General features: G+C 49.3%; 1 protein-coding gene across 2 annotated transcripts; it reads right to left on the minus strand.

The window, feature by feature from the left end:
- Window positions 1-705: 705 nt before the first annotated feature.
- Window positions 706-20,217, minus strand: TMCO1 (transmembrane and coiled-coil domains 1). Of its 2 annotated transcripts, none has more exons than XM_040566430.1 (7): window positions 20,062-20,216; window positions 18,006-18,083; window positions 14,570-14,629; window positions 11,104-11,150; window positions 10,432-10,499; window positions 6,837-6,981; window positions 706-1,059 (listed from the first exon to the last, which is right to left on the minus strand). In XM_040566430.1, the coding sequence occupies exons 1-7, from the start codon at window positions 20,129-20,131 to the stop codon at window positions 961-963; spliced, it is 567 nt and encodes a 188-aa protein (XP_040422364.1). In that variant the 5' UTR covers window positions 20,132-20,216; the 3' UTR covers window positions 706-960. The 2 variants fall into 2 exon arrangements, with proteins under 2 accessions (XP_040422364.1, XP_040422366.1); XM_040566432.1 differs by lacking the exon at window positions 706-1,059 and adding an exon at window positions 5,704-6,046 and having other exon boundaries at window positions 20,062-20,217.
- Between the last annotated feature and the right edge of the window lie 2,861 nt (window positions 20,218-23,078).

The following is a 23,078-nucleotide window of genomic DNA, read 5'->3' on the forward strand; positions in this document are numbered from 1 at the left end:
AGGCCTGGCCAACAGGACTGAACCAGGTAATTATTTGGCAAAGTGGAAAGCAGCATAGGGAACTTACTGGCCTATGAAGGAAGGAAGCATTTTTAAGATTCATACTGCTAAATGGACCGATGATCAGTAAACTAAGGGGCATGAACAAAAATGCTGTCCTAACCGCTCAGGCAATAAAAAGGGTTCAGTAGCAGTGGGCAGCACTGATATAATTTAACAGTTTACTCATTAAACTGAAGGCCAGGTTTGTTTCTGCAGTTGAGCAGATTCTGCTTAAGTAAGCAACTTTAACAGAAGCTGCACAACGCTACAAATCTCTGTGGCACTGTATTCTGCCAGGAAGACACGGGCAGACATCCAGCAATACTTGCAACCTCAAAGAGCAGCTTGGCACAGGGGCAGGTTCCTGGGCCCCCAGCCACGTGAGCTAATAAAAGAAAAAAAAAAACTCACCCTGAACACTGGAAGTTTTTTTACACAGGAGAACTAAGCACACCTTCTTGCCCAGCTCTCCACTACACAGGAGTACAGCCAGTAGGTCTAAGACAAGGGACACCTCTCAGCACAACTGTCCCAAGTTTTCTAAGCTGTTTTGAAGATCTCGTTCGTGATATCTTAATTGATTTCCATGCCATAAACTGAAGCCAACTGTGCTACATGAAGGTAGTTCTACTTGTCCTATAGCACAATTAACAGACATCTAAATCAACATGCCCATGCCGTTTATTTCTCAGAAACACCAGAAACAAAAAGTCAAGTTATCTTCTGAGAACTTTCTTGGTTTGATGAGCAAACAGCTGCTGGTAGAATACTCCAAACGCGAGATGTTTCCAAGGCTGTGGCAGATACTGCATAGGCTGGTTTTCGACACATGAAGCCTGGTGCAGAATCCCATCCTTCTACCTCCCCAGGGCAGACTTGTGCGGCTGTCAGACCTGCAGTGAAGGCTCTAACTGTGCTTTAGGAAAACTTCCCTGCCTGAGGCGGTGGGCCAAGGAAGCCCCCTGCTTGCTTGGTGGCAGCCCGGGACGGAGCAAGGCCGAGCATCTTCTGAATGTTCTGCAAAAACAAGAGCAGAAGAGCACATCGGTAAGGCCGTGACAAGGGAGACACCAAAGAGGAAGAAATCCCAGCTCTGCCTGCAAGTGCAGCCTTCCTGCCAGCTTCAGCAGATTCAGGTCCTCACCCACACAGTCCTACCAAACTGCCTAATACACAATGGACATCTGACCCCGCAAGTTCTAAAAATGCTTTAGTACAGAGCCAACCATCCATCACCAATGGCTACAGTTATAGCTGGGCCCCTCTCTTCTACCCCAACTGAAGCCCTACGACTAAATCCCCATTTTGGCTGAGGGCTCTTTCCCACCTCCAGCTACACAGCTGGCAGGCACAGCATTAATTAATAACTTTGTTTAGGGGTTGGTGTCTTCAACCTGCAATAGTTACACTGGCAATTTAGCTGCAGTGTATACACAGAAGCAGGTTCCTAACACGTGCTCACAGGCAGAACCAAAGCAGCCCTCAGTTTTCACGAGTTCTAGAAACCACTGTCAATGGCAGCGCCATCCAGCAGAGCCTGACAACTAGCGAGGAACAAATGCAGTCTGAATTTGGGTCAGCAACATGGCAACCAAAGCACACGCCAAGTTCGAGCCAGACAGTTAGGCACAGAATTAATCTGCATGCTGGTGATGCAGACAAGACTGGAGGAGACATACCGCGTAACAGGCCACATGTACCAAGAAACTGACTGCTGAAATGCGCTCCTCTGCATTCACGTCTGTATCTGAGTGAGGTGTTTAGGTAGAAAACAAGGGAGGAATTCAGTAGTAAGAGTCAGGCACTAGCTAAACACCTCACTACAGAGTATTTAAAAGTTCAAAGCTTTCCTGTTTTTTGTGACACTCCCTTTAAAATCCGCAACAGTGCAACTACAGAAGTTCACTTTTCTTTTAGTTTCATCTAAATTTGCTTTGCTGCAAATAACTACAGCTCAAGAAGCTGCTTATGCAGTGCTGGCAAAACAAGGACGTCTGATGCAAGGGGAAGAAGAAAACAACTGTGCCCCCTCCTGTCGTCTGCTGAGGGCTGGCTATCCAGACAACAAAAGGAGGAAGGAGGATTCTCTTCAAACCTGAGTGTCTTCCCCAGAATAACTGTCAGGACAGGTCAGATAACGAGGTCACTGAGTTCTTGAACTTTTTTGGATCATGGAAGGAGAACAACAAAAATAAAGAAGCAAAGCTTTTTAATTCTACAGTAACTGAAAAGGATCATTCTGGGTAGAGATTAAGGAAAGGAAGGCCTCAGCCTGCACACACAAGCGTGAAAGTAAAGGAGGGGAACACTGTGCAGGAGTGGCACCAGTTTTACAGTGCCTGCTCAAAGCAATCCCTAGTGATACGTTACAGAATATAACATAGTTTACCAGACAGTCTTTCAGTACAGCTGATGCTTGCTGCACAGTGTAATACCCATGCTGCAGGGAGTTGCAGGATGTCTGCTGGACAGGAAGCATACCTGGCCTCAGGACCAACACACGGAGCATGCAACCAGCTCTCCATCGTTCAGAGACTTGGGCACGCTGTTCTTGAGGAACACCTAGAGAACAGCAGCACCAGGAGGCAGTGCAGAGATCTGCATCACTTCCCCATGAATAACTTCAGTAGCACTGCCTCGCTGTGAGCCCGGCCAGCCACGGAGCACTGTCACCGACCCTGCTCCCCGGAGATCAGGGCACCTGAGCCTTTCACCACCTCCAAGGCTCCAGCGAGCGCGAGCAGCAGCACTGTGCTGTGCCTCGGTATCCCAGGCCTGCAGGGAGGACGCACCTAAGACTTGCCAGGAAGAAGTCAGCAACTAACTCGGGCTCTGCAGCACAGAAACGCAGATCAACTGGCTCCAGCCCCGAGGTGGCTGTGGAAGCAGCCTAGCCACAATTGTGTGGTTCTGTACTTCAGTAAGGCCAGACACAGACCAAAATTGAGCCCTGCACAACCACTGACTAGCTTTATCCATAGCATAGTCAAGTCCACGGCCTACATAAGTTCGCCACTCACTGATATTCGGCAGCTGAATACATGAAGGAGAGCGGTTCACTGCAGGAGACTCCTTTGTGTGGTTCCTCTGAAGAGCTTCCAGTCGAGATGGACATCGGGGGGAAAACAAGAGCAGCTATCGGGCAGACTAGGCAACACCAGAGGGTGCTGCAGAGTCGGCAGCAGGCAGGACCAGCATCCTACCAGCTTTGTACTGGCTCACGCATGGAGCGGAACGAGGTCCTAGCAGAGCATCCAAAGCAACGACCACCTCCCTCCCTGTTCCTCTGAGTGTCAGGACAGAGCACCGCGGGGCTGAAGTTACTCCATCTGCTTGCATGGTTCTACAAGGAAGAGAGACAACTTGTCTGTATGGGGATTCAAGTCTCCAGTCACGCTCCGGGCCTTATCCTTCCCCAGGAGTCCTCTGCACGCTTCTGCACTAGCTGCCACGCGGGTTTTGCTGAACAGCAATCCCAGCACCTACACAGCCGGGAGCTCCAGGCAAGGCCCGACAGGAATCCATCCCGGCTGCCACGCACCGTGCTGCACAGGGAAGCCTGCAGAGCCTCCATCCACCACAAACAAGACCACTACCTCCAGGAGCACGGAAGGAAGATGATAAAACTTAGATCCAAACGGTTCCCTGCCCCTAGATGAGGCCACGTGGGAAAGCGCGCTCCCAGCAGCAGCGATAACTGCCGGCTCCCTCTCCCCCTGGGAACACGTTTGAGCGGAGAGGCCTCATCTACAGCTCAGGCATGCGTGAAAAGGAAGCGAAGACCCGGAGACGCCCGAGGACCAGCAGCCTATTCCTCCTCACAGGTGAAGGCTGCGAGTTCAGCGGCAGCAGCGGGGACAGAGGATGTAACCCTGACAGCGTGCCTCACGCCCAGCCCCGCAGCGGACTTTCCCAGCTGAAACCCAGCGGCTCAAGGACCCTTGGAAGGCCTCTCCCAGCAACCCTCCTCTCTCCAAACAGGAAGGCAGGAGGAACTGGGGGACAGGATTTACGTGCCAGGGAGAGCTAGGAACAGCGCAAAGGAAGTTACTCACTGCGAGTAGACTATTTCGGGAGATGCTGGCCAGGTCACAGGCAGCGAGCTTCCCAGTCAGCGTCTGAAGAGTTTAGCACCCCCACACGCCTGAGGACTGCGTGAAGAGACTGCCTGATGCTGCTGCCGCCCATCTCATTAACGGCAGCTTAATCAACAGCCAGTTCGTCTCCCCACCCTCACGTACTCCCCTGCATTTCCCTCAGGATCACCCGTTTTCACGTACACAGGAGTTCCTTATTTCGGAGTTCCACGGAGATGTCTCTTCTCCCTGCCTTTGATCCCTGCCCAGGCAGCTCCAGGATTTAAGGGATGGCTGAGGGCTGTGTAGTTCCCTTAACTTGTTTACAGCCCGGTCCCGGACTTACAGCACAGCTCTGTTCCTTCTCCTCCTGTATACCAGACACTCCCACATCAGTTCTCCTCCCTCAGGCCAGCAGCTGCTTTGAAGCCAGCCTAGTGAAATTTCCCCTGCTGCACACAGGGTCACGAAACTTTCACCTCTATAGTCACAGCACCAAAAGCAAGTCTTTGCACCACTGTAAGCCCTCAATTGCTTTCTTCCCTTCTCCCTTGACCTCTCAACCCTTCAAAGTCCTCTTCCCCATGCTGTTATCATCGAAGCACCTTCAAACAGCAATAAAACCAAGAGCGGGATGCCAGGAATCACAGCTTCAGTTCCTAGCTTTTGCTCACAGCAACGCAGCTGGTCTCTGCCCATCCCTCTGTGTAGCAAGGAGGAAGAAATTTGGAGCTGCCTGGCAGATGGAGAACCCCAGGTACCATTAGTCACGATCACGTAAATAAGGCAGCACTATAAAGGCCACTGTCTAGTGCTTCAGTGCAAAACCACCCTTTTCTCCAAAGCAACGCTAACTTCCATCCTCACAGGGCCATCGGCATGAACTCTCCTGCAAAAGGATTATTTTTTTTGCCTGAATTTCCTCTTGAAAACCCAATCCACTGCAACCAGCTCAACATTTCTCTCCAGAACCAGAGCGGACAACCACTTGGTTCATGATGTCTACTCATTTCACGACGAGCACAGCAGGAAATGCCCAGGGCTAGAACTAACTGCAGGAATTTTATTTCTGGACAAAAAAATCCACAGGGGATTTTTGAGCAAAGGAGTTCCCCTATCAACTCAACGGGTGCAAAAAAATTCTCACAGACGGTGTTATTTAGTTTCATGTAATAGCCTGCGCCACTAGAAGAAAGGGACTTCCCATGCAACAGGTAAAGTCACAGAGCAGCACCACAGAAGATTCCCTCAAAGAACAGTGTCAGACCACAGCATCGCAGGAACACGATCCAAAGACCTCAAAAGGTCTCATTTCTTTCAAAGCAGCATATACTGCTCCAGCTGTTGGGAAGTGAAACAAGATTTGTCTTGCAGAGAACACAATGGGGAAGTCCCTGGCCTTTGGCACTTGGAAGCTGCCCCTGCTTCGAGTGAGGGGGTGGACCAAAGGTTGAGAGGATCATCTGGAGGTCACGAGGTATTTTACAATTCATTACTTGCTTTTGCATACAGCCAGGCACAGATTCATTTCATCACAAGCACCCAGAACGGAGAATTATGTCGAAGCCGACTCATTAGCAGGCACTTTTTGACTAAAGGAACTTTATTATTAAGTTGCTCCACCGAGCTCACCCAAACCTCTGACAGCTGGCATAACATGTCACTTCCCTTCGCCGATCCGCTCTGAGTCCCTTGGACCCCCGGGGAAAAGCAACAAGTCGGTCAAGGAGAAAAGCAGCAAGAATTCAGGAAGCGAATCAAAGAAAAGGGAAACAAATACGGAAGAGCAGATCATTTGCAGCTAGTTGCACCAGCATTCATCCAAATCCCAGGATCTATTATCGTATCCCCAGCACTCCGAGAAAATTTGGCAAACAAAGTAGACTGCTGGTTGCGCTGAAGAGGTCCGCTTGTCCTCACCAGCCTTCCTGCCAATTAAACAGTTAATGAACCTTCATCCTCATCGCAACACATCACTGCTGCTCAACACAAGGGTGTTAGCCAGCTGGATAACACAGCCTGATCCCGAACAGGCGCTTCCTTTTATCCTCATTGACGCTTTTCTCTTTTCGAGAGACAAAACCAACCAGCTTAGGTGGGGAACTATGCGTAGCCTACTCCTGGCTTATCGCACCAGACCCCTTTCCCGAGTCATGTCCCTAACACTGGGAGAGACTCAATTCTGAAGGCGATGTCCTTAAAAAAATTAGGAGGTTAGCAAAAACAGTAAGGACAAAAGCAAAAGAACAAGTTTAACTCTTTCCCTACTTTTTAACAAGTTTGAGGACTGATTTAACCTTGACAGACCTCAAGCCACCACGAAATCTTGAAGATGCTACAGTTCTGTCCCCATATTATTGTGAGGGTCGTAATGGGTAAGAAGCAGTACTTGTATTGCCTTCTGAGGCAGACGGTCTCTTGACACAGTAAAACACAACGTTAATCAGAGGCACGCACGAGAAAAAACCCATTTCTGCCAACCCTGTCTTAGCATCCTGGTGCAATTCTGATGTTTCCAATCAAGCCTTCCACACCGTCCAGGATCGTGGCTGCTTTTAAGATCCCAACCTACAATTACTATGAATATGAAGCACAGGAATGACAGAAACAGGTCACAGAATACACATGCAAACTGGACAGAGCGATACTCTTCTTCTTTGATAGCTTCTTCACGTGCTTTCCTTGCTCCAGGCATACAAGAGACAACAGTGTACTCACCTGTCTGATGGACATTGTGCAGAGAATGTAGAGGAAGATGAAGGAGCAGTCAGTGTAATCCTCACCCAGAAGGTTGCGGTGGGACAAACCCTGGATGTATGACAGGGGGATAAAGGGAAGCTTTGCCACCACTCGGCCGTCAAATCTGAAAAAGAGAGCACCGGATCATAAACAGGGAGAGCAAAAATGCCTTTGGCTACGTAAAGAACAAGCGAACACTTCTAGCAGGCCACCAGAGCAGATAAGACGACATGGAAGACTGAAAAAGCCATGCTGCTTTTCCCCAGCTCACCTTTATATACACTACAGGAGGCGAATACACCTCTCAAAAAGCCCTCTGCACCCAACCACCCAGAAGGTTGGTAGGCTTCCCTCGATAGCCGTTTTGCCACGGTCAGAGCATTTCATAGCGATATACAAGTGGTCAGCTGGACAAGTTGTTGATTCAGGAGATCTTTGTCGGCATTTTGCATTTACCGGGGCATTTTATTCAAAAACCAGACTTAACAGATCACTCCCCAGAACACAGTCAGCACTGGAACAAAAAGATGGATTACAACCACCCCGACGTACTGCAGCTACTGCAAGACGACAGACTCTTTGCTTTAAGCAAAACAGCATTTGAAGCAGAGCATAAGTCAAAGACATCTGCTCCTTTCCTAGAGCAGCTACGCTTCTCAGCACAAGATGCAGAGAAGAACCACAAACAGCACACTTGTTAACCCAAACAGCCTTCTCCGCATTAGCTCTGCAGGCAAGGGCAGTGCAGAGGCAGGACGATGCTGCCTATCCCGAGCAGCCTGTCCTGCTCCTGGAGCTCCTCCAGCTCCACATTCCAGGGCATCAGGCAGAGTGTGAATTCTGGCCAGTTCGCAAAGATTTCTCCCAACCCAGACAGTCAACCCAATCTTTTGAAGTAAAGCGTGTACGATGCCTCATCAGCATGTGCGTATCTGGATGTTATTTTCTCTGCATGTGCTGATTTTCTAACAGGTGTTTCTTGTTTCAAGAGATCCTAAATGAGCGTTCTTTCCTGTGGAGATGCATTCACACAGCTACAGCTCAAACACACGCCAACTTTGTTTACATCTCACAAGCAGCTTGGCAGAGGAGCTAGGAACGGATGTTTATCTCCCGGTAACATCCCCCAGTGGCTTCAAACTCTGCGTTATTCCTGCTGTGAGAATGACAAGTACTTCAGCAGTAGCACCCTGAGGTACCTGCTTTTTCATCTCCAGCAGGTTTTCACAGTTATCATGAAGGGGTACCGAAATGCGCAGCTCAGAGCAAAACAGGGACTTGATTACATTAAGAAGCTTCTGACAGGAGAAAATTGAGACACACAGAAGCTAATTTCTCTCCCAAGAGAAAGCCCATCTGCTTGGAGGCCAACGCTGCTACAGAGCTCCCAGCCCTAGAGAACCTTTTAAGCCACAGCAGTCATTCAGCTGCTCGTCTTCACACGGCATTCTGCTCTCTGGGCTTAAACCAGTTTTCTACTTACCCTTCTAGCGTGGTCCATTACCACTACCACTTTAAGAAAGAGAGGCAACCATCAGGGTGATTTCTGTTTTGGCTTAGCTATCTGCTGAGGACTTGGCAACGGTGAGGTGCCCAGGCACAGAGCAGCAGCGCCTGCATAGCCCTTGTCCAAGGGGTGGCACCCATGTTACTTCCATGCAACTCCTGCTCCTTTTGCCCCCCCAGAGCGATGAACTCATTCAAGAAAAGGAAAGGCAAGGAAATGGGGCTACAGTCACTGCAGGTGTCAGCCAGCCTTTTCCTCCTCCTCTTACCACACCCACAGCACTTCAGTGAATGACCTGGCAGCAGCAGCTTCCCACACGGTGCCTAAAAGCCTCCTGAATTCATAACTGAAGCATTCTCTTGAGCCAAGCAGCTGCTCCTTACACTACGTCAGGAGAGCAGCAGTACATGAGAGAGAAACAACTCCATCAAACCATTCTACAGGCTTCAGACGGTGCAGGTACAAGCCAGCAAAGCTGCCATTTAGATACAAGCGTACTGAGACCAAGAAAAAAGATCTAGCTATCTACCCCCAAAGACAAGACAGCCAAACCTCCAGATTCTGACTCAGTTGCCTCAGAACTGCCGGACTTAGCAAGAAAGCTGTTTCAGTTCAAACACTGCTCTTTGGATGCTCATGTTTACGTTTCCAGGATGGGCTCTGAAGAAGAGGCAGTTAAAGGCAGGACGCGCCATAAGCTACACATCAGCCCCATGGCAGGTAGCATGATCTCTATAGATAAGAAACCTCAGAAGAGGAACAAGACAAGTCAACCTGGTGGTCCTAAAGGAGAAGAAACCAATAAACTCATTTTTAGGATAATACATAAGGAAGGGACACTCAAAATTTAACCAAAAATCAATTCCTTCCTAAAAAACTCAATGAATCTACAGTCCCCTAACACTTGTCACTCAGCATACTCCAAGCTGCCTCTTTCCACTCTAAGAAACTAAAACAGAATAGGGTGGGGTTTTTTTTAATCGTATTGCACCAAAAATAGCTCGTCAAGCACTTGAATGCCGCAGGTACAGCACTACAGACACCGTGCTGCTGGGCACATGACTCAAGATGCACCTCCAATCCACCCTCAGGGCTGCAGATGAGACAACGACTCAAGACCATACCCAGATTTTAAAGTCCGTTAGTGCCGTGCTCTTTTGCTCAGTTTCAGAGCATTCCAGAGAACGCTAGATGCTGAAGTCTGACTAAGCTGAATAAAGAGTCCACACAGTGGCAGTTCTGATATTATGTTACCGCCTGTTTGCAATTTATCCACCCACAGATCTGCAGTAAAATAACAATCGACTGTATCCTGAGGACTGCCAGCAGAGAAGCCAGAGGTTTTGGTGTCCAAGAACGTAAATTCTCATTTGCAGCCTAAGTATATTGCCCAGATACTACACAGTCTCCTGAAGGTCATATTGACTATATTCGTATTATCTTCACATTTAACAGCCAATGGGAAGTCCACATTTCAAGACTGAGCCAATTTTAAAAGCCAAGAACAGTCTCTCAGTCTTATGTGTCTGAAAGAAAGCCTTCTATAACCACGCAAAACATTTTTTTTTTGGTTTTGATTTCAACTAGACCAGCCTCAGGTCATTTTTAAAGCAAAAGAAGATTAGAGCACATGCCTGGACCTGTTAGTATCTCCACTCTGATCACCTTAAGTAGGGCAGCAGCAAACTCTGCAATTACAGCTCATTTCTGAGGGCAGAAGAGCTGACCCAGTTTTGCTTGCAAGCGTTCTTCAGTCACATTACAGCAGAGCCAAACAAGCTGAAGACCACGGCTGCTTGCCTGACATCGACCAAACCTGCCCTAGTCAAGATGTTCCCACACAGAAGGATGTTAGAGCTGCATCTAGCTGGCCTTCCATTTGTTCGATGCGATCGCATCCAGCACGGAGCGTCCACTCTCAAGAAGATGCATGCTACGACCGATCCGTTTCACGCAGATTAGTTATGGGCCTTGGAGAAGACCCTGCCACTAGAATACTTCAGGTGGTGGAGTGAAAACTGAGAAGTCCATGAAAGTTTATGAAAAATCCAGAAAGTTGATACTTACATGGAGTTAAACATTCCCATCAAGGCAGTGAAGCAGAAGCCAATGGCAAACATGGATTTCATCCGAACCTGCGAGTAGAAAGGTCAGAGATGAACAACAGGCCTGAACTGAGGGATTAGGGGCTCAAACCCTCAAGAACAGGCTTTGTATAGCATCACCGCAATCTAGGAGAAAAAAAAAAAAAAAGATGATGATGCAGAAGTCTGGAAGACTGTAAAAGAAGTGACCAGAGAACACCCAAAGTAACATCTGATCAACAACTGGGCACAAAGGCAGCCACAGCACAGATCACTGATGTCAAGAGCCAATTCAGAGAGGTGGAAAAGAAAAAACGGAGTGCTCAGAAATTGTGCTGTCACCTTCCACAGGTAAGCCTACACCACCAGCAGAAACCCATTATAACGAGAGAACTTACAGGGGGAAGTCAGACAAATTAATTCTACTTTGAAAACATCAGAGGCTTATAGAGATGAAAATAGCTGAGGCTGGGGATAAAACAAGGCGGTAACTGCTGGAGAGCTCTGTGGCTCATGCTAAGATCTGTACCTAGTAGAGAATCCAGAAAGAACTGTAAGGAGGACTTGCTACAGCTGACCGCTGAACAGAGTCTTTCTGTCAGAAAGCTGCTCACTGAGATCTTCAGCAGTTAGGAACTGGCTTTAGTTTCCTTACCATTGACAAGTCCCTGTTGTTATTCTTCAGTTTCTCCTCTTGTCTCTCTGGAAGGACAAAAACAACAACAGTTATCATCAGTTATACCAACCTAGAAACCAAAGTGTTTTCATTTCCAGGAAGCTTTAACCTTCCTGGCTCTCCAAACAAGTAACATTCCCAAAACCAGCTCCAGCTCTCTGTGCCAGACGTATCAAGTGAAAAGCTGTACAAAGCCAACTGCTCCTTCATCCCAGCAGCATGCAGCAACGCAGGCACAAAAGAGGAGGAGGCTGGAATCACACATTCAGCACTTCAAGAAGAAATGCACAGAACGTCAGATTTGCCAACTCAACCAACTAACACAGTAGCACAAGCAATGTTGCCAGAAAACAAAGACAGTGCCTACAAAGCATGCTTCCGAAAGAGAGCAGGCCCAATTTGCCACAGGTTCACCATTGTAAGCACGTTACATAAACAAGGATTTCATTTTGGAGGTTTTTGGGACTCCCAAACTGTACACAGAGCCAGCAAGGTTAACATCCTGCCAGCCTTAGCAATTACTTTTGTACTTCTGTCACTCCTAAAAGGCTCTCCAAAGAAGAAAAATGTTTTCTACATGAATTCCAGCAAAGCGCACACTACTGTGCTTCGCAGAGAACACTTCTTCTGAAATTCACTCTGTCCTTAAGTCACCACAAACTTCAAAAGCGCTCATTTTTCCCCCATTGCATTTCCTGTGCCCCTCGCTGGAGAACTGCTCAGGTCTCAAGGACCACCCATCACTTCACACGTCCCATCTCCCCATGCCACCCCATCCCCTGTGCTCCTCTCAGGCTGAGGATCCGGAGCAGCACCAGGGCTTTGAAGCAACATTTAAGCTGGAGTAAGGCCGTGGCAGACGAATTAAACAAGAAATAGTGTGAGAAGAGAAGGAGGGAAGGGCTATTCAACAGGTGAGTTGTCTGATGGACCCCTGTGATGCTTCAGCACAAGAGGTACAACACAGAAGCTCAACAGTTATCTTTCAAGCCCCAGTTAAGAGCTGGTGAACACAGGGCCTCACCGTGTTACCACGAAGCAACAGCAACACCCCCACCCGACCTCTTAGAACCCTCCTTGCTGTTTTCAGCTGCTCCTAGCTGCAAACCACCCCCTCAGGCAGGAACTTCCCAGACACCTGCTTCCTGACCTAGGTGGAGAATTTTGTTTTCGGACATTTCAGCAACTAGGCCAGCTCTTTAGGAATCGGATTTGGCACAAATACTTGTTTTTTCCCCCCTCTGCTACATAACGAACCATCTATGAGATGGGCTGAAGGTTGCGCGGGGATCGAGAACACAGCCAGATGCCCGATACACCTGACCTGTTTCTCACCCGTTTCTACGAACTCAAAGCAACCCCCCCTCAGGTGTCCTACCACCCTACGTAAGTGGTTATTCCCGCCCAAGCCACACATAAGCAGCATTTAAGTAGTTTAAGCTAGTTAAGACTGGGTCAACAAGGAACAGCCCAGAGTGCCAGCTCTTCTAATTCTGCCCATCAGAACACAAACCACGGGGATACAGCAAGCACCTTATTTGCCAGCATTGTTTCTTCCGCTGTCTACAAGCACTTCTGTGGGTGCTGGGAACATCGCTGTCTTTTCTTCTAGGGGCGCGTGGAGGCAGAAAGCACAGCAAAGCCACAAGTTAACGAGCCCACTCTTCCAGCTGAGGTGACAAAGCTGCATCGCGGTGTTAGAGGTGCACTGCTCCAGCAGTACGAAAGGCTATTTGGATAGAATACGACTGAAATGGGCTCGCTTTACAATTAATAGAAATCGGTAAGTAGGAAACGCCAAATTAAGCTTGCCCACACAACTTTCATCCCCCCTCCTTGTGCACATGCATGATTCATCCCTTACGTGACCAAGCCAGGTCACACGCACACCCCCTGCCTTGCTCTGGGCAGAAGACGGATGGCAGCTGAGGCAGGTCCTGACCACGGCTACAGCTTATCTGTGAAGCCTGAGTTGTTTTGTTTTCTTTAAATTCTACAATTCTAGTTCTTTTAAGTGACTCTGGCTCGAGTGATCTGGCTGTTCTACCAACGCTACACACTGCAGAATGATTTAACATTCAGTAAGTCACTGAGATCAGAGTTCTTGCAGTAGTTAACAGCTATGAGTCATTTTCTGGATGTCCAGCTTGACATTTAGGCCTGATTTTGCAGAAGCACTAAGAATTCAGCCTTGCCTGAAAGCAAATGAGACACCAAAGTTATGCAGCACTTGCAAAACAAAACAAAAAACAACCCAACAGTCCGAGAATCTTAAGCTTGGCCAGCAAGCATCACAGCAAACAAAATCAGTGGTCACTTCCTAAGTTTTGCTCTTAGCTCCTTTGTGCTTTGTTTTTCCATTTGCAAAACAAGATTATTTCAGTGTATTTAAAAAAAAATCAGTTTTAAATTCCTCAGATTCTACTGTTTATTAGTTTAATTCAAGCACAAGTTAAATATACCCTGATAGAAACATAGCTTGGATAGCGCCCTGCAAAAAAAAAGTCATTGACACAATTAAAGGTGACCGTAGATAGCAGCAGCATGTAACGACTTTATAAAGATTGGCTTATCTCATTAACAGTCACAGTACGCACGGATTGCTCAGGACTAAAAACTGAAGATACACTAGAGGAAGAATTCTGGTTCCCATCCCTTCAGAAGCCTAGCAATAACAGGTTTTTATACCTAGGAAGAACCGTTTGAAGATATGTTTATGATTACTCCCACGCTTTGTGCAGATCAAATGACTAATCCAGCTACCTGGTGTTACAGAGGAATGAGGAAACCAACTCCCAGGAGCTCTCAGAAGTGTTCCTGCTCTGATTTCTGTAATATTTTAAGCGGGCTTTACTGCGTGTTTTACTTTAGAATCCTGCAGATTAATGAACCTGAGCTTTAGAAAGTTCCCCTAACATCTATCACGTTGTTCTCGCACAGTCCAGTATTTAAAGAGTTACCTTAATACAGAAAGAATTAAGGTATATTGACAATGAAATAGAAAGAATGGAAAAAAAATCATTTAGCTCGGTTCTCAGTACTGATTTATCAAATGTTAAGTAAATCTAAGTGCAGTTAGAGTCAACTCACGCAAACACCTAAAGCTGCGAAGCATTCAAGTGAAGAAAAACAAAAGATCCACAATCACTCACACAGCCAGAGCTGTTGCAGGCTCTGCATAGAACAGCAAGGAACTTCGGCAACTTAGGTTAATAATAGTCCTGGATATAACTACCAGTCAACTCTCAGCGATGCTGCCACTCTCTGAATTTGACGAAAAGCATCGAGAAGCTACAGGCCTCCTGTCCTGGAGGAGTGAGGCCAAAGGGTTCATTGCCAGTCGACGGGCCAAGAGCCAGCTCTAGCACCACTTCGGAAGGAAAGAAAAATCACTTCCTTACTGCTCCCCTGTTGTCGGGGCACTGCACGCCTCTCCTAAACTTACCTATTTTCTTTTTCTGCTGTCGGCCTGCTGATTCAGTTATCGTTTCCTTCTTCTTTTCCACTGCAAAATGCAAAGAAAAATATTCCATCAGTTCTACGTAGATACCAGCCTCCTGTTCCACACAAGAAAACCATTTTATTACCTTTATAAGACAGGCATGAAAGGCAGCAAGGTAGAGCGTGTTCAGACTCTACAAGCTATAAACCACCAAGGCTGAGCAAACCAAATGTTTAAAAGCCAAAATATTTTCCAAAGCTCGGATGAGGTATAGGAATATTTCAAAGGGTTAATTTTAAACTCTGTCAAGACCCCATTACGCTGTTAACCAAGCAGCCCGAGGACAGCTTCGGCTGAAATGACCCTTGCTGATCTGTCATTAGCACTAGACAGTCCTTTTGATTCAGCAAGTCTAATGAAAAGAGCTTTGTGGCAAGCTCTGCTCAGATTATCTGCAGTGGGAAGCAGAACACAGGAAAGCCTGTGTTCTCTGCCTGCCTGTGAAGAAGGGATGTAATTCTCAGGGGAAATGCTGTCCAAGCAGTCGGCCACAGCCTCTCCATTCTCTTTCGATTAATTAGTACTGAAGCGTTTCCAATATTTTAAAGTAAGAGCCTAAGCTTATACTTACTAAAACCCCCAGTCAGACACTCACCAAACAGCTGCAAACAACTAACACTGCAGCAAAAAAATGCCATAAAACCGGCAGGGCAAACAACCTAGGAAGTGGGCCGCTCATCTTCTAACAGCCAGAACAGCTTTTCCAGAGAGAGACAGGTCTTAAAGTTCTGTAAGATGAGTACTACAAGAAGCCAGGGTGATAAAACATGGCTCTGGTCCACCAAGAGGAGTTCTTTTTTACTCTAAGCTCTACGTACCTGTATTGTATCTACTCTACCAACAAACAGAGCTGGCTCCTGTCAGCTCGCACAATCACCTGCAGAGAGCCGAGCACGAGGACCTCTCCCACATTAGCACTAGCTCAGCACAGACTTTCTAGCTCTCATTCCAAAGCACAGGTGAAATAAAGACAGCCTTCCAAGTCACACAAGTCATGCTGGCTTCTGACCCGCTTGTTACCTGCGAGTCAGCCACGCAGAAAGCCTGTAGAAGGTTTCCAAACATCTTCTCCACAGCGATGTTGTAAGGCACATGCTTTTCCAAAGAACAAGCACATCTTACACGGGCAGGCTACAAGGGCACAAACCAGGCAAGCCTGCTCGAAGGGAATGCTGGAGCACGCCAGACAACGCGCACCGCTCACAAGGAAGGCTGATGGAGCAGCTGGTGCCAAATCCAGCCCGGGGATCCTGACCAGTCCACAGAATCCCACGGCCCCCAACTCGAACTCCAGCTGGAGAGCACTGACTCTTCTGGCCTAGCTATTGCTCCCAGGCCCAACAAGAGGGCTCCTCCACGTCCCACTTTCACTCTAGAGGAGCACTGTTGCCAACTTACGCCAACCCTGAGGATCCCTGCGGCCCTACTGGCTTGCACAGAACAAACAACTGTCAGGCAGTCTCACAAGCCTGTCTGCAGGACCAAGTCACACAGTCACTCTTCCAAACACACCCTTCTGATCAGACTTACTCGAGCCTTGCAAGTTTACCACCACATTTATCCCAGGACACTTGCTAGCATTTCTTCAGCAGTCTCCAACAACAGTGGCTCTCAATAGAAACAAGAGGATAGGAAGAGACGAAGCTGAGGCTTATGAATAACAGCGTCTGGTCAAGCACGCTACTCGGCCCACTTGTTTTGGCAAGCTGCTAGGATTGCTAGTGCTCCCAAGGGAGAACTTGGGATCTCAAATGTGTTTTTTCCTGTTTCAGATGTGTTGGATAACAGTTGAAAGGTGTGGTTCAAGTGGTCTACTTTACAAACTGTCTGTAAGCCAGCTGTCCTCAGCATGAGAGAAAACCAAAAAAAAAAAACCATCAAGCCTGGATTTTTAGTGACTCCTCAGGATTCTGTTTCACTTTTCTGGAGAGGAAGGGGATTTGGGGGCAGGGTGGGAGGGAAGCGTCAAACGAGGTTGGGAACCGACTGAGATGCATGAACCTCACATCTTTCCCTTCACAGATTCTAACCTAGATATCAGGAGAGCTATAAAAACAAACAGCGCTCAACTCCTAGAGCAGCGATTAACCCCCCGAGATGAAGCCACGCTAACTGCCTGCGAGTTCCGCAGCAGGACGTTACCTCCATGTCTGCAGCTGGGTTTCGGCTGCTCCCCTGACCTGCCCTCTGGGGCCAATTCTACCCGACACATTTTTATCAACCAAAGGGGGCAGGCAGAGATGCAATCTCCATCTGACACCACCGTGCTGACAAAAGCCCCTAATTTAGGAGCTGATACAAGCGTGACCGCAGTCCTACTCTTCAGCCTGTCTTGCCCAGGGGAAGGCTGCAATAAGCTAGACTGGAAGGAACGTGGTTTGGTAATCCTGTTCTCACAAACCTGGAGCACTGACAGCACGGTGAAATATTTTTTAAGGTAAAACCAGCTCTGGTTCAGCCCCAGCACCACCGCGTGCTGTCTGTAACTGCTGCAACTTGCATAGGGAACACAGAGTCGAGTTTGAAAGCTTAGCGCAGTTTCTCCTCCGCTCCTTCGTTTCTGATGCAGACAGGTCTATTGAAACACGCCGTGCTCAAACCACCATTTTACCATTTCCTGGCAGATATTTAAACAAGTTTTAATATCTGATGCACATCTTCTGGCTGCTGGCCCTCTACTCCCTTTTCCTATCCTCCCTCGTCATTTATTCAGTCCTTCCCAGGCCTCTAAAAATCTCCTCCCTACAGAAGTTATCTGGGACATTTTTTCTACTCATTACTATTTTTGTTTCCAGTTTATGCCAGTACAATTTATTCCTGTATCAGCTGACAGCTCAGACCTTCCTATCATGATTTGTCCTTACTCGTTCCCCATCGCTGATAGCCGCTTTTTTTTTTTTATTATGCTTTACCTCTCATGGCATTCCTTCAACTCTAGCTCTCTCTTAGTACACATCTCATTCCCCATTCTCCTTGAAAAGCAGAAACCGCATCCTTGAAGTTATTTCAGGCATACAAAGGAATCCACGTGCGTACACACACACTGGCTACCCGTGCTCAGAAACGGATGCCAGTACTGATCTCCGTCCTGCCCTCCAGGAAGGGGGGTGAGGGGACAATTCGGACAACACCACACATCTCAGGACCAGCCTCGCCTCCAACAAGAGGAGAATTAAGGAGAGAACTACGTCTGCTCCATACCAGTTTGGGTAACGTGTAGAATTCAGCTCCTAGAAACCTAAACTGAAGAACGTTCACTTCCCTCTCAGCAGAAAACGCAGCAGGAATTTCTCAGAGCACAGACCCCATTCGATCTGACGCTTGCTAAAGCGGGATATAACACGGAGAACGTTCTCTCCTGTGTCTGAAGAGTACTTACATTTTTTGCTCTGTTTTTCCACTTCAGCCTTTAATCTCTTGTATTTGTCTGTTCGGTACACCAGCACCCAAGTTATGCCTGAAACAAACAGCCAGCAGGTACCTAGGTAAGCGACGGCCTCTTGCAATAAAGAAACAAGTCAGCAAATACGTATGCAAAAACACACATCACGTCTGCAACACCGTGTTATAACCACCAGCAAGCTACAGCACTTTACTTCACATCCCCTTTTCACACTCCAGTGGTGCCTATAAAATAATCACAGAATGGCTTGTGTTGGCAGGGAGCTCAAGGATCATCCGGCTCCAACCCCCTGCCATAGGCAGGGACACCACCCACTAGATCAGGTTGCTCAGGGCCTCATCCAACCTGGCCTTGAACACCTCCAGGACATCCACAACTTCTCTGGGCAACCTGTTCCAGTGCCTCACCACCCTCTGAGTGAAGAATTTCCTCCTAACATGCAATTTAAACCTCCCCTCTTTTAGTTTAAAGCTGTTGCTCCTTTGTCCTGTCTTTGTCTGCCCAAGCAAGAACTCGCTCTCCATCTTTTTAATAAGCCCCCTCTAAGTACTAAAAAGCTGCAATGAGGTCACCCTGGAGCCTTCTCTTCTTCAGGCTGAACAGCCCCAGCTCTCTCAGCCTTTCTTCGTAGGAGAGGTGCTCCAGCCTCTGATCATCCTCATGGCCTCCTCTGGACCCCCTCTAACAGCCCCACGTCCTTCTGGTGCTGGGGGCCCCAGACCTGGACGCAGGGCTCCAGGTGGGGCCTCACCAGGGCGGAGCAGAGGGGAACAATCCCCTCCCTCCCCTGCCGCCCAACCCTCTGGCGATGCAGCCCAGGACGCAGTTGCCCTTCTGGGCTGCAGGCACGCGGCGAGCTTTTCATCCACCAGAACCCCCCAGGTCCCTCTCTGCAGGGCTGCCCTCCGTGACTTCTTCTCCCAGCCTGTGCTCACGTCTGGGATCGCCCCGTCCGAGGCGCGGCACCTTGCGCTTGGACTTGAACCTCACCAGGCTCACGTGGGCCCGCTTCTCAAGCTTGTCCAGGTCATACGTAAACAAAAACGTTTGCAAGGCACCGGCTATCTCACAGAGCACTTCTGTTCTGTGGGACTCGTTCAGCCCCTTCCTGCTTCTATTCCTCAGCTGTTGCTCACTTTAAACCTATGAGCTGATTAAGGCAATAAACACCTTTTCGTTCTGCATTTTCAGAGCACCTAATTAAGGTCCGAGGAATAATTTCTGCTCCTGCGAGGACCTGACTATTAGTTACAGCACACCTCAAAAAGACAAACAGAGATATCCAGCTAGAAGGGACCCGACAAGATTCTCCAGTTTAACAGTGCGCATTAAAACATGGCCGAAATTAGTTGTGCCACACGCACTGCCCCAGCGGTTTGTGAATTGTTTAGTCTGAGCTCCTGTAAGAGGCTCTCGGCCCCTTTTTGGCTTCGGTTTGACAATAGTGCTGTGCTGCTGAGCCCCTGGGACCCCCAGCCGCAAGGAACAGAACCACGCAGGAACTTCTGAGAGTAACGCAGCTTCGTCCTCAGAGGCCACAAGGTGCACGCTGCCTGAGCCCAGTGCAATGCAGGAGGGCTCCTAGAAAACAAGCACACCGTACTCATCCAGGGGCTCTGAATTTCCCCAGGGAAAGACACGGTCTTGCAGCCTCGGCTCCGGGACGTGAGGAGATTCTGGGGCGCAGCTCAGCGCCACGAAGAGGAAGCAACCTCCCCGCCGGCTTTAACCTCCCCAACAAGCATTTCTCCAACCCAAGATTAAACACCCACACCACCCCCACCCCCACCCCCTCTTCAGAAGCACCCACTTTAACTCACCTCGAGAAGCAGCCCATTTAACTCACCTCTATTTCAAGCCGAGCCCCGCTCCTTACAGCCCCCCCAACCCCCGCAGACCCCATACCGCCCCCCCCCCCCCGAGGCCCCCCAACCCTTCCTCCCCAGGCCTTTCCCCCCCCCCCAGCAGCCTCCCACCGCCCCCAGCAGGGGGCAGCCCCGCCCCCGGTGCCGGGCCCGCTCCGGGCGCCCACCCTCGGCCAGCAGCGCGGTGCAGACGGAGATGAAGACGATGAGGAGGGTGTCGGCGAACATGGTGCTCATGGCGCCGCCGGAAGCGGGCCGCCTCGCAACCCGGAAGTGCAGCGGGCAGCGCGTTGCCTAGCGACGGCCGGAAGCGAGGCGCAGCCGGCGCTTCCGGGTGAGGGAGTCAGCCAATGGGCTCGGCGCTGGGAGGAACGAGGCGGGAAGGGCGAGGGGAGGGGAAAAGGAGGAAAGGCGGCGCTGTGATTGGACGAGAGGGCTGTCAGCGCGATGGGCCCCGCCCCCCGGCTGAGGGGGGGGCGCGGCCTGGGGGCGGTGTGGGGCCTGTCATGGCGGCGGGGCCTGGCCTGGCCCGGCCCGAGGTGCGCGTCCTGCTGGCGCATGAGCAATAAAAGGAATAAAATAAAAGTTGTCGAAACGCGATTGTCGGCTCCTTATTGCGACGGGGGGCTGCTCACTGTGCTCCTGGGGAGCCAAAGGGCCAGGAGCAGGAGAGCAAACCCCGCAAGCCCCCCAAACGCCATGTCCGTGCGCACCGTCTGCAGGTGGGGCGGGCTGAGAGCGCCAACGCGGGCAGGGAATTAACGTCGCAATTAACCAGCAATTACAACTTTTAGTGAGGCTCCGGCACCTGGGGCGACAGAACTGGACCCCCAGCGATGGGGCGAGGAGACCTGGGAAGCAGAAAGGGAAGCGGGGCCGTGGGACGTGGCAGCGCGGCGCCTCCTCCCGTAACTCGGGGGTTGGCCCTCGGTAACCCGTGTCCTGGGAAATGGCACCCGCAGGGACAGGCGAGAAATAAGAAGGTGAAAAGCCCCGCCGTCGCCCACAAATTAAACACTGTGCGCAGAAGGATGGTGGCATAATTGCAGTTGAGGGGAGGCAGCACGAGTGATAAGTGAGGGAGTGGGATTAGACGGCAAACAAATCCTGCACAGCCCGGCGACATTCGCGTACAAGGAAACACAAAAGCACTGCGCGTGCAGGTGGCTACGCGATGGCTCGGGCGTCACTAAGACTTCCAGCTCAGCGCCCGCTGCGCTGCCTGGAAAACCTCAGAGGGAAGTGAGCGAGAGCCATCAGAGAGACAGGGATGAAATTAATATGGATACTTCAGTTTAGGGTGAGCGACAGGAAAATACTACAGCTGCTGGTGTGGCAGGACCCTTGATAATACTTTGTGCCTTGCTTATGTGCCTCTGCCCCCTCTCCCCTTCTTTGGAGCTCCTTGGCTTTCCTGTCTATGCGATTTTTCACTACCACAATATTTGGAAATAGTTTTATAACTGCTATGGCAAAATGATTCACACAATATCAGTTGCCAATACCGACCGCGGTCTGTCATGGAACAACTGTGCAGCAGAAGCGGGCCAGGAGCAGACAGTCATTGACGGACCACTGTCCAGGGCCCGTGCTTTGAACTGGACGCAGAGGTGACACGGGCTCTTTGTAATTTCATCCTGTCGTTTTGAATCACACCAGGATCCTTATCAGCAGGTTTTTCCAGACAACAGAAGGCATATTACTCTCAATGGCATTTCCTTTTTAAAACAGTATTCTGTGCTTTGATCAACGTGTGAAGGACAGACGAGGAGTTGGGTGCAGTTTGATTTGAACGAGCCTGGGATGTGAGCAAAAGGAAAACGTTTGCATAATACATGGCTCTGGATGCACGAGCTAAGGGCCAGTCCCATCTACAAATATTCTAGGTGCAGCAGAGGTAATATTTCTGGAGGTAACCTTCAAGTCCAGACTGGAGGAAGACATTTCTGAGCAGATTTCATATACCGAAGTCTCCAGACTTAAACTGAACAAAAAGGTTGCTTTGCACAGTGTGTTAGCGACAGGCACTTAGGAGAAACAGAGCGTAAAATTCTCAGGTACATTCTGATGAAAGCTGCCATCTAAAACTAACTGGGACTTGGATTTGATTCACTTTCAGTTTACTGCTGTGGCCTGGTTTTGAAAGAGCTGTTAATCCGCTCTCTGCAAGTTCTCTTTGTGCTCTGTACAAATAAACCTTGAATATCCCCCACTTGTACCGCCATCAAGAAGCGTTTACTTATCTGCTCCTCTAGAAGTGTGTCTGCTCCCGCCACGTGCCAAGAATCTGTTTTTTAAGGAGAACGGGTGATGAAATGCTGTGATGGGCATCCCGCAGAGCCACTTGGCTCTGGGATCAGGGACAGCACAGTCTGAAATGGCTGCAGCTCAGCAGAGGTTTTGATCTGCCTCCAAAAAGGGCAAGAGAGAGGCTGGCAGCAGTGAGGGAGGAGAACCAGATAACCTGGAGGTCACCGCGCACCGAAGGGGCTTTGCCATTCAGGTACGGGGTAAGAAAGATGAACTCAGAACAGCTCCTGGTGATGCGCAGGAACCGTGCCTGTGATCGGCTCTTGGAAATTGGCATGGAGCCGTGGGAACCCACTGGAATTCGTCCTCGCAGGAAGCTCTCGGCCGCATTTAGCACTTCCTGCCCGCGGTGCCATGCTCCCAAGCGACAAGCCGACACTGCTCAAGGGCACTTGGGAGCGGTGGACAGAGAGGCTGCACCTTCCCAAGAGATCCTCTCCTCATCCTTTCCCTGCATGGTGAAGGCTGGGATGTGGGACCCCGTCTGGCAGATGTTTCCACACCACTGTATTGGATTGGGAGAAGCTAAAACCTCACCAAAACTTGTAATCTTATGGATGGGGCTGGGAGGAATCTCAGTGTGTTGCTTAGGCCATCCCCTGCCCCAAAGCAGGATCGACTCTAATCAAAATTTCTATACAGGAACTTGCCTAGTGTGTTTTTTTGTTTATTTGTTTGTTTGTTTTAAATCCTTGGTGGTGAAGAATCCTTACTATCCCTAAACAACCTAGTCTGGGGCTTAAACACTCTCACATTTAGCAAATGTCCCTTAATATCTATCCTGAATTGCCCTTGTTGAATTTGAGCTGGCAACATTTTGTTCTGGTCCCTACGGGTAGCAGAAATGTTTTCCCTGCTGTCTGTGATGTCCCTT

Source organism: Cygnus olor, chromosome 8, assembly GCF_009769625.2.
Source record: "Cygnus olor isolate bCygOlo1 chromosome 8, bCygOlo1.pri.v2, whole genome shotgun sequence".
NCBI classification, from domain to species: Eukaryota; Metazoa; Chordata; class Aves; order Anseriformes; family Anatidae; genus Cygnus; species Cygnus olor.

Coding starts and splice junctions, on each gene's coding strand:
- TMCO1 (XM_040566430.1), bottom strand. CDS start 20,131: ATGAGCACCATGTTCGCCGACACCCTCCTCATCGTCTTCATCTCCGTC. Junction 18,084..20,061: donor CACCGCGCTGCTGGCCGAGG/GTGGGCGCCCGG, acceptor TGTTTGTTTCAG/GCATAACTTGGGTGCTGGTG. Junction 1,060..6,836: donor GCACAATGTCCATCAGACAG/GTGAGTACACTG, acceptor TTGTTTTTGCAG/AACATTCAGAAGATGCTCGG.